General features: G+C 40.3%; 1 protein-coding gene across 1 annotated transcript in view; it reads left to right on the top strand.

The window, feature by feature from the left end:
* The first annotated feature begins 886 nt into the window (after positions 1 to 886).
* The window catches only part of LOC146365951 (uncharacterized protein C14orf132), a 31,510-nt gene continuing 20,521 nt past the window's right edge, over positions 887 to 11,875 (top strand). The window contains exon 1 of the mRNA XM_084915356.1: positions 887 to 1,289. Coding sequence (XP_084771482.1) covers positions 1,263 to 1,289 — 27 coding nt within the window. The 5' untranslated portion in view covers positions 887 to 1,262. The remainder of the gene's footprint in view (positions 1,290 to 11,875) is intronic.

Raw genomic sequence — 11,875 nt, 5'->3', positions numbered from 1 at the left:
GTCCAGAATCGGCCCAGCAAAGACTCCAGTCTGGCCCACAATCTGGAAATTGTGAAGGACTGCATAGATTTTTAACTTCTAAGAGTATTTTGCAATTTATACTACACCAGAGTAAAGCAATAGATAAACAATTAAATGAAGCAAAAGTTCATGTTTTTAATCTACTAAAGAAATGTTGTCTTAATGTTGTCTTGTCTGTAATTTTACACAGTTATCGTGTAGAAAAACCGAGATGTACTGTAGAAGTTGAACTTGTTTTCCTCATATTAAGACTTTTCAGTCAAATATAGAAAAGGCAGTTTCACCGGTTTGGCCCAATTTAGAAAGAGTTTCACATCCCTGCTCTAGATTTTGTTCCCAAACACAGAGATGGTAAAGGGGTATTAAAAGACCCAGCTCTGGGAAAGGTGCTATTGTTACGTTGAAATCCAGATTTCTCTGAATTGAAGAGTGAATATATTTTATACATGCATTGCATCATTAAAGAACTCTTCAGTTCTTATAAAAAACAGTGCATATAAACCAAAAGAATAAATAGCTATAGTTTCCTAGTTTTAGATTCAATGATTGAAAAAGCAAAAAAAACATTTTCAATTGTTCTCCACAATGAAAGACTGGAACAATCTCCATGAAAAATGATAGCACTGAATGCTGTCTTTGTTAGGAAATACAGTCTCATTGTGGGAAAAGATTAAAATACTTTCCCCGCTTTCATTCATTTTTGATTTATGAAATAAAACAGAAGAAAATGAGTAAAAAAAAAACGATTAAAAGGTAAAATATGAGAAAATGATGTACAACGCAGCTTGAAGAGACAAAGAAACAGCAGGGAGGCACAAAGAGAAAGAAGCATGACACACACACACACGAAGGGAGAGTGAGAGAGCGACAGAGACTGAGGATAGAGAGGGAGGACTTGCACCTCCTCCGTTTTATGTGGCAGTCCGGCTCCCCTGCCTCCTCCACGCTCTCCCTCTCACTCGCGCTGTCTCTCTCGCAGCCACATCTCTTCATTACCCCGTCTGCTTCGCCCCCTCCCCTTTTCCTCCTTCCTCGTTATCCCCCTTCATTTGTCCTCCTCATATTCTTTTCCACTCTTCATATTCGACATGCGCTTTACGTGAAGTCCACCTACCAACTTGCGGAGTCGGTGGATGTCGAGTAAACAAAAGCAGGCAAATGCTCTGACGGGGAATTAAAGAAAAGAAAACACACACGTTCGCATCTTTCGTTGAGTGCCTTGGCTTGAACGGAGCAACAGTATGGATCTCTCATTCATGGCTGCACAGGTGAGACGCTTTGCCTCCAAACTGCTCAAATATATTTAGCTTGTCTGAACTTTTAAAAAATTATTATGTATGTATTTTGCCCGTGGATTTAAAGGGCGTGGCCGAGGAATAAGTTCATATCACGCTTTGACACTTTCCAATAATTGCAGTGTTTAAACATGGTTCAGTATGGATACCATCGCCTCTTTATGCGCGCATATCATTGTGTGAGGGCCAGTGGGACGTTGTTGCACTTCAGCATCACTCTAACAGTCTTCAATTAAATACTTTAGTTTCCTTCCTTATCCTTTCAAAGTTTATAGCTCGCAGGTTTTCTTTGCTTCATGTGTCACCATTAGGCGTTGAGTTGCTGCACTTCTGTATGCTTTTGTGTCAGAGAATTCAAAATAATGAGAGCTCCAAATGTATATTTTAAGCTTTAACCACATCGTGGATGTGATACTCTTCTTCATTTCGTTTTATTTTTGGCATTTGAATTGCACCAGCTTCACTGGCCCAAATCATTTTTGGAATTCATGCAAATATGGTATTGCACTGCTTTGCATAATACGTGCTGAAGTGATTTTGGCTCCATGGAGGACATGTGCTATTGTGCATCTGTTTAGAACATGGGGTTTGTTTTGATATTCTCCCTGCCCTCCTCCTCCTTCTCGTCTCTCTCTCTCAGTGTCTGGCAGCTTGTGGTTTATCTGGTGCCATCTACTTTGCCATTCGTCGCACAACTACTATTAAAGGGTTCATTGCATTATTTTTTTTCTGCCATGGGCTGTTCTTTGAGGCAAGATGAAGCCAAATGCTCCCAAATCTTTTTAAATCAAGGACCTCTAAATGGAAATGCATTGGAGCATGGACCCATCTGAGAATACGTTGTTGTTCACTATTACCTGATTTAAAGAGAAGCAAAGTAATACATTATGGAGAGCATGGAAACCTCACAAGTCAAAAGTGAAGATGCTGGAATTAGTTTTGTATTGTTTCTTCTTCATGCCAGGAAGAAAAACAGTGTGTCACAAATGAAATTCTTGGCAAAGGTCCCCAAAATGGGTAATAGATACAAGTAATGTTTAGAGATGGATCAACTGATTAATTTATGAGATGAATACCAGACAACTAGCAATAGACAGCAACCTTTTCAGTACATAGGGGGAAAAAGAGTGAAAAAATGTAAATATTTGAGAAATATGCAATCACATGACACTTAATTACAAATTACTAGTACCTGGTTGGACTTTCGGTTGTTTTCAGAATTGCTTCAGTCCTTCTTGGTATAGATTCAACAAGGTGCTTGAAACATTCCTGAGAGATTTTCGTCAATATTGACATGATGGCATCACACAGTTGCTGCAGATTTGCTGGCTGAACACCCATAATGTGGATCTGCCGTTCTACCCCATCCCACAGGTGCTTTATTGGATTGAGACCTGATCACTGTGGAAGCCATTTGAGAAAAGTAATCTCTATGTCATGTGCAAGAAACCAGTTCGAGATGATCTGAGCTTTGTGTTTATCCTTCTGGAAACAGCCACGAGAGGATGGGCACACCGTAGTTATAAATGGATGGACACGGTCAGCAAAAATACTCAGCTAGGCTGTGGCATTAAAAAATGTTTTGTTGGAAAGAAGGAGCCAAAATTAACCAGGAAAAAATCCCCCACCCCATCACAGCACCACCACCAGGCTGAACTCTGCATACAAAGCAGGATTCATGTTGTTTAAGCCAAATTCTGAGACGACAACACGAATCTTCTGTTGTTTAATTTTGATGAGCCCACGTAAACTACAGACTCTGCTGCTGTTCCATCTTCTTTAAGATTCAGTATTTTATGCATTCAGAGATGCTCTTTCTATACTTTGGCTGTAATGGGTGGTTATTTGAGTTATTGTTGCCTTCCTATCAGCTTGAAGCAGTCTGGCCATTCTCCTCTGTCCTTTGGAATCAACAAAGCACAGAGAACTGCTGCTCACAGGATATTTTCTCTTTTTCAGACCATTTTCTGTAACTCCTAAAGATGACTGAGTGTGAAGTTCCCAGTAGATCAGCATTTGTGAAATACTCATACTACCGATGTCTGGCACCAACAACCACACCAAGTTAAATCACCCTCCTTCCCCATCCTGTTCTTGGTTTGAACTTCCACACGTCATTTAACCATGGCTACATACACTGAGCTGCTGCCATATGATTGGCTGATTAGATACTTGCTTTAATGAGCAGTTGAACGGGTTTATCTAAGTAAGTGGGCAGTGAGTGTATATTGTCCTTTGTCCTATTGTCTGTTAGTAATATATTATGGACAAAGGAAACATGTTTTTAAAGAGTAAAGGACAAAAGTGTGAAATACTTATACTGTAGGCAAAGCAATGAATCCAACAAAAGACTAACAGAATGTTAATATGTTTTATTATATGTATTTATCCTAGCGACCTAAACTCAGTTAGCAAAATAGCTTTTACAGCGCACCAGTAGATAATGCTCCAAGGATGTTTGGTAAATAGATAAAACTTGTTTTTCAACATTTGCTTGATCGCACATCTGCCATATGTGTCTGTAACACCTTCAGTTCAATTAACATGTGAACACCAGCTTCAAATGGCCGATAAAGGAACTGCAGTTTTCGGCACTTCTGTGTTTATTTCATTTTGAATAAATGAATTGAATGAAATGAAATGGTGAAAAATCTTGGTAGTTAAGACAGCTGTGTATTACTAGCCCCACACCAGACGATTCCCCTTTAACTAATTTCAGCCCTAAAACAACAGTAAACAAATGCTTTAAAGGGAATTTTGTATTTGGTACTAGAAAGGTGGCTTACCACTCCCTCTTGACTCTTTACCTCACACTTGCCATTTTTGAAGTTCACCTTTTTCAACATTCACGTACCTTCCCCCCAAAGAATGCAGCTCTCTCAGATCGGTAATGGCTAATTTAACTGAAGTGAAATTCATTCCTGTGCCCTGAGTCACTCTGTAATGGTGACTGTGAATGAAGTCAGGCAAATGTCCCTGGAGTTTTGAAGACTGACTTCACAATGGATGATTTTTTGCCCATCCATCTCAGGGTAGCTCTGCTGCCTGCAAATCACTAGACCTTCACCACCACTTTGTCTCCAAAAGATGACGGATGCTGCTAAAGCTGTTCTGGCCTAAAGATTGGAAATTTTTTAAAGAACTTTAACTCAGATGAGCAGGTTTCTGATTTTCTCTATGTAGAAAATTGGTGGGTTTGAAGATGCTTGGGTCATTATTGTTGTAGTATTTGAAAAGAGGAAATTGACCATAGAAACTGAGTAGCTTGCTTGTCATTCAGAAGAACCAATAACATGCACGGTGTGTACCATTACACAGAAACTGGTAGCATTACTGGCTATTGTTTTTCAGCATTTCTCACTCCTGTTTTTGTTAAAATGGTTTTGTATGTTATCCGAGAAACATTTCTAAATAGCTCTTGACAGAACAATGTGTGCACTCTTGCGTTTGGTGAATGATTTGCATTTGGCAGCAACGCTTCGCTGGTTTGAAATGGAAAAAGGGTATACAGCATTAGCTTTAAAGTGGTGGCATCCTCGAGCATTGTGAAACATGGATTAATAGGCGACAATCACAGCAAAGCTTTTGAATGCTAAGCTGAGTGCGATTCGGCAGTTTGCGTTTTATCTATTCAATTAGACTGAACTGAGAAATGTTTCACACAGCTTCCCTTAGATCCCTGTGGATATCAAGATTAATTTTTGACATCCACATACTTATGAATTTCTTTTTTTCCCCAATCCTGCTTCTTTGATGTTAATTATATTGTGTCTATCTTAGCATCTTGTTGAGGCTGTCACTGTTAGGTTATTTAACTGGCAGATGTTAAGGCATAAGAAAACGAATCATTGTGTTAGTAACTGATGTTGAGGTCAGCCCAAGACAAGCTTTGCAAACATCCTGGGCATTCTGTCAGTCTCAAACATGCTTCAGCTGACAGATCTGCCACACAGGGCAGCAAAACCCTTAAGGGTCTGCCTATCCAGTGGAGGGTGTCCCAGTGGCCTTTGCCTTTTACTCATTTTTTAGCTCTTCATACATGCACTATAACCACCTCTGTCATATAGGGTTATACAGTGGGGCAAAAAAGTATTTAGTCAGCCACCGATTGTGCAAGTTCTCCCACCTAAAATGATGACAGAGGTCAGTAATTTGCACCAGAGGTACACTTCAACTGTGAGAGACAGAATGTGGAGAAAAAAAAAAAAAATCCATGAATCCACATGGTAGGATTTGTGAAGAATTTATTCGTAAATCAGGGTGGAAAATAAGTATTTGGTCAATAACAAAAATACAACTCAATACTTTGTAACATAACCTTTGTTGGCAATAACAGAGGTCAAACGTTTACTATAGGTCTTTACCAGGTTTGCACACACAGTAGCTGGTATTTTGGCCCATTCCTCCATGCAGATCTTCTCGAGAGCAGTGATGTTTTGGGGCTGTCGCCGAGCAACACGGACTTTCAACTCCCGCCACAGATTTTCTATGGGGTTGAGGTCTGGAGACTGGCTAGGCCACTCCAGGACTTTCAAATGCTTCTTACGGAGCCACTCCTTTGTTGCCCGGGCGGTGTGTTTTGGATCATTGTCATGTTAGAAGACCCAGCCTCGTTTCATCTTCAAAGTTCTCACTGATGGAAGGAGGTTTTGGCTCAAAATCTCACGATACATGGCCCCATTCATTCTGTCCTTAACACGGATCAGTCGTCCTGTCCCCTTGGCAGAAAAACAGCCCCATAGCATGATGTTTCCACCCCCATGCTTCACAGTAGGTATGGTGTTCTTGGGATGCAACTCAGTATTCTTCTTCCTCCAAACACGACGAGTTGAGTTTATACCAAAAAGTTCTACTTTGGTTTCATCTGACCACATGACATTCTCCCAATCCTCTGCTGTATCATCCATGTGCTCTCTGGCAAACTTCAGACGGGCCTGGACATGCACTGGCTTCAGCAGCGGAACACGTCTGGCACTGCGGGATTTGATTCCCTGCCGTTGTAGTGTGTTACTGATGGTGGCCTTTGTTACTGTGGTCCCAGCTCTCTGCAGGTCATTCACCAGGTCCCCCCGTGTGGTTCTGGGATCTTTGCTCACCGTTCTCATGATCATTTTGACCCCACGGGATGAGATCTTGCGTGGAGCCGCAGATCGAGGGAGATTATCAGTGGTCTTGTATGTCTTCCATTTTCTGATGATTGCTCCCACAGTTGATTTTTTCACACCAAGCTGCTTGCCTATTGTAGATTCACTCTTCCCAGTCTGGTGCAGGTCTACAATACTTTTCCTGGTGTCCTTCGAAAGCTCTTTGGTCTTGGCCATGGCAGAGTTTGGAGTCTGACTGTTTGAGGCTGTGGACAGGTGTCTTTTATACAGATGATGAGTTCAAACAGGTGCCATTCATACAGGTAACGAGTGGGGGACAGAAAAGCTTCTTACAGAAGACGTTACAGGTCTGTGAGAGCCAGAGATTTTCCTTGTTTGAGGTGACCAAATACTTATTTTCCACCCTGATTTACGAATAAATTCTTTACAAATCCTACCATGTGGATTCATGGATTTATTTTTTTCACATTCTGTCTCTCACAGTTGGAGTGTACCTCTGGTGCAAATTACTGACCTCTGTCATCATTTTAAGTGGGGGAACTTGCACAATCGGTGGCTGACTAAATACTTTTTTGCCCCACTGTATTTAATCCCCTGTCATGTCCATTTCTTTCGCTTTAAAATATTTTCATTACCTGGCCAAATTCATACCTAAGGATGGGCTGATTTGTCTCTTCATGGCAAGCCATCACGATTTCTCGTGAAATTATAGCCCCAAGTCATTCTACCTGACAGGCTTTGTACATCTCTTCTTGTGTTAAAGAGTACAGATGAGAGTGACAGGATGATGAAGTAAAGCGTTGTTGACAGCAGCAACAAGCAGACCTATGTATATAGACACAAAACCACTTTAGTTTACTTGCCAGATGACATAAAAAGCAAGTGTTTAAAAATGAGCACAAGCTGATAATTTAGAATTAGAAAGACATGCTGGAGATATAGCAAGATATGTTTGCGCACCACCACCCCTGGATATTGAGCCAGATATAGAAATTCAAGTTGACTTATTCACAAACTAGATTATTTTTCACTAAACACAATTTTGGAAATAGACACAAAGTGTAAATCTAGGCCACTTTTTCTCTTTTCTTTTTTTTTAAACCCAACTTCATAAAAAAGTCGAGTTACATAATGATATTATCTCACTGTGAATTCTCCACAAACTGACTGCCCCTATTAAAAATCTCCTGCTTTCTATAGTCGTGGCTAATTTGAAGAGTGTAATAATGTCACGGCAGCCTTTTCATCTTGAAGAATTTATTTCCCCTCCGGTCTTCTTTTGTCTGCTTTTTCAGCAATTGCTTTTACATGAAAGCTGTAGTCCTGAGATAGTGAAAACTTGCAACAGACCCAGATTTTCATGTGTCTTCATATTTAGAGGCACACAGGTTGAATGCAAACAGTCAGCTTAAACAAATTAAATGGAGCTGTTTGCATGGGGGGAAAAACAATCAGTGCTTTAAATAGATGAAAAGCAGGTAATCGTGCTTTGATAGGTCTGTTTTCTATTCTGGTAGCTTATCAAGAAATGCAATTTGAAGGCAGGTCACTGATTTATTTTCCTTTATTGTCTTTTATGTCTGTACATGCAGTCATTTCTCATGTCTCTGGGTATAAAAATTTGATAAATTCAAGGACACAGAGAGAGTGAAAAGGCAGTAAACAACATTAAAAAGTTGCTAATGACAAACTCTTATACAAACCCTTAAGAGATGTTGCCCTGCTTGACACATCTCCATTAACAGATGGGTTGAAGGAGAGGTCGTGCTCTTCAATGCAGGGCCACTTCGTAGTTTACTCCCACTTGATGGATGCATGTAATACAGAATAGCGGGGGAGACGAGCATTCAGTAGTACTGTGGGTTGGTTTTGTCAACTGGTTTTTATGCAGTCTTTCCTAGAATCAGATAGATACTTTAATTATCTCATATCGAAGACAGAAAATGCTGAAAAGTCAGTAATGCTGCAGCAGGTGGTTAAATGGCCAGCTCCAGGTTCCCACCCTTTCTCTTTCTCTGATTTGGGCATAAACCACACTAGCAAAAATGCCACGAGTTTCCAATTCAGTTCCCACCTGGCTGGCACTTTGTTGTATGTTCATTCCCCTGCTCTCTCTCTCTCTTTATCTCCACCATCTTTATCAAATATCAAATAAAGCCATAAAAGTGCCAAAATGATATTAAAAGAAAGCATGCAAAGGGGACCATCAAGTTCCTGACTAACAGGAAATTGCAAATCTCTGTTTTTGGCTCTCATTATTCTTGGAATGAAGCATGAAACTGCCTTCTAGTAGAATTCTTTAAACTAGGCAACAGTAAAGCACCTCCACCCAGTGGTACGACCAGTACATCTGTAATCATGTATTTGTACAATAAAAAAAATAAAAATAAAAATATCTATTCACTAAGTCTGTCTTGTATCCTGATTAGTAAGAGCTCACTGCAGTGAAGTTATCCACAGGTGTAGTATTTCTCTCTTGGATGAAAGCTATGAATGTTATGAAAGTATAGATTTTTGTTAGTGACTTTAGCCTTTGGGAATCTAAACCAGGAGTATGTAGCATTTGTTAAGCAAGCAGTGCCTGCAGAAATCTCTGTGGCTACACATGGTTAATTAGAGGATGCTAGCTCCAATCCCCCTGTGAGCCTAAATTGGAAGGAGTGGATGAAAATGGATGGATGAATAGTGCCTTAAATTCTGCTGAGCTCTAAATTTAACGAGAAAGGATGCTAGAACACAGCCCATCTACTGCAGATGCAGTAACTAACATTTCAATCATTTCAGAACAGCAACATTTCAAAACAAACCAGCATTTTTACTGCATACTGGAGTCCAGTTCCCCTTGTTTTTCCCTGATCATGAATCTCTGCCCTTTTAGGAAAGAAGCCTTAAGGTAAAATATGGTCAGGAGAAAGAGCAATGGTTCCTCATCCCCTTTTGTGTGCTCAATCTTCACTGGAGCAGGTGTGATTTATTGACCACCGAGCAAAAGTTGGGAAGAGATGGAGATGGAATAGCAATACCCGCCAACAAATTTGTGTTAGTCCATATGCTCAAAGCTTTTTTTATTGTGTGACACTTAAATGATAATAATAATCTGACATACAAGTTTTGTTTTGGTGTCACAGGTGGGATCAAAAAATATTTAGCTAGTGGATTTAATATTGTAATACATTAAGAGGCAACACGTTCTCACTCCCAAAGCGTAACATTTTACACTAGGTGACAAATCGTAGGTATGTTACACCTTTGGCCACCCAACACGTCCCTATATTACGAGTTCGGAAAAATTAGGAAACATGAGAACTGTTTGGAATGAATCTACACCTGTACATTTATTTTACTTAAATCGCTTTGGAAAACACTATTTAACGCGATTAAGGTGGTGGTTAACGTTAGGGATAAGGTTATAGTTAGGGTTTGGGCTGGAATACACGGCTGGAACGTGTGTTACTGCAGGAGCGTCATTCTATTCGATTTCATGCACAATCCAGCGTGTAGCATAGGAACGCAGACGGTCACCTTTTGCGTTCCCATGGAACACCTCGTGACATGACAAATCGTCGGTATATTGACTATGTGCACGTTAGCATATGCTACTTCCGGTGCGGAAACTCCTGTGGGGAGCTTTGTTTCCGGTGTCCTATTCGCGCCTGGTTTACGGTCCAAAACAAGTTAAGCAAATGAATGAATCAAGCGGCGATTTACATTTTTATAGATGTCTTGGGCATTTACCCAATATATCTGTAAATGATGTTCATCGACTTGTCGATATTTTGCCCCCGTGCCTCAGAGCAAAAGAGAAAAGGGATTCAAATGTTATATTTCTCAGCTGTCCCTCGTTTATCGCGGGTGTTATGTTCTAAAAATAACCAGCGATAGGTGAAATCAAGTAGCCAATTTTATTTTTTGACGGTGCAAAACGTTTCGTGGACATACAGTACTGCAGTCACACTGCTAGCGATCGATGCAGCGATTCTGTACTGTACAGGAGAGACGTCACGGAGGAGATCGTCTGCAGCGATCAGGACGCAGGACACAATGTGACGTAAAAAAAGCATGCAAACTTGCACTAAAAAATCCGCGAAACAGCGAGGTGAAAGGTGAACCGCGTTATAGTGAGGGACCGCTGTAATTTTGAAGGTAAGTCACAACATACCCTTCGTAAATACTAATGTATAGAAACCGTTACCAGCAATCATTCATTTTTTGTGTGGCTTTTTTCACGGTTTGTTAACATGCTGTGTAGGTGTGTACTTGACTAGCTGATATCGACATAACGGGGAAACATCTGGTTTGACTATTCTTCACCTGTAGTTTGAATGCTGAACATTTGCCTGTTTAAATCATAAGACCAGTCATTATACAGAGATGTGCTTCTGAATGTGGACGATGTGTCTTCTGCTGCAGTAATGCAGTTCTGCTTGTGTTGAGTGATGTAAACAACTGATCGATCTAAACACTTTAAACATCAAAATTGAGCATTAGATTTTTTTATGACACAACAGTGGTGAGTGTTCCCACCTTCTGCTCTTTGTAACTTAACGCAATCTTTCCGTTTTCGAGTTTTGGACATGATTTTGGAGTATATCTTCGCAGTAGCGATTGACCGCAAAGTAAAGCTACCGGAAATGCACAACCCCACATCCGGTCTCAAACCAGGAAGTTAGCATTGTCTCGTGCACATAGTCAATTACGCGTCGGGAGTGAGAAGGGGGTGTAAGAGGGGAAAGATCATATTAAACTGATCTTAAATTGATCGAGTTGCTGAGGATTAGGGTCGTATCGTATCCCATAGTCCCAGAAAGTTGGCTTTGTTCATGTGGACTTTTCAGATGAAATCAACATGTTTTGAATCAACAAGTTAACTTTAGAAGCCTGAAATCAATCAGAAGACCCACACCCCAAAAACAGGGGTGTGGGTCTTTCTATTTCAAGTAATGCCATATGTTTTTAAGTTATAAATTTGACTTAGCTATAGCCAAAAGCATACGAGTCAGCAGTAAAATGCACCCAGTGGTTGAAATTCTCTCGTAAAAGATCTCTTTCAGTAGATGGAAAGTCAAACTAGAGATTTTTAATGGGATCTTCCAAATTCTTGTCACCAGAGGGACAAACATGTATTTGGCTACAGCTTACGGAAGGCTTACCATCTTGAAAATTCCTCAGATTTTGATTTATAAGTCTATCAATGTTATGTGAGACCAGATAATTGATGGATGTAGCAACAGTAACCAAGGGAGCCAGGGCTAAATGAACTGTCAATAACTGTCATATTACAACACATAATTTCTCAATTTCACCTTGCCATCTTATTTTACAACATGTTTGCACTGTAATAGCAAATGTCTCCCAGCTGTTTTGCACCTGAAATGAGTGGCTGCATATTGAAAGAAGTCCTGGGGTGAATGAAAGGGAGACTTGATGGACTGTGACAGCCAAGTGTGAAGTAAT

This window comes from Perissodus microlepis, chromosome 19, assembly GCF_051167445.1.
Source record: "Perissodus microlepis isolate ML-2025 ecotype Zambia chromosome 19, ASM5116744v1, whole genome shotgun sequence".
NCBI classification, from domain to species: Eukaryota; Metazoa; Chordata; class Actinopteri; order Cichliformes; family Cichlidae; genus Perissodus; species Perissodus microlepis.
This window is presented reverse-complemented; position numbering and strand designations above follow the sequence as displayed.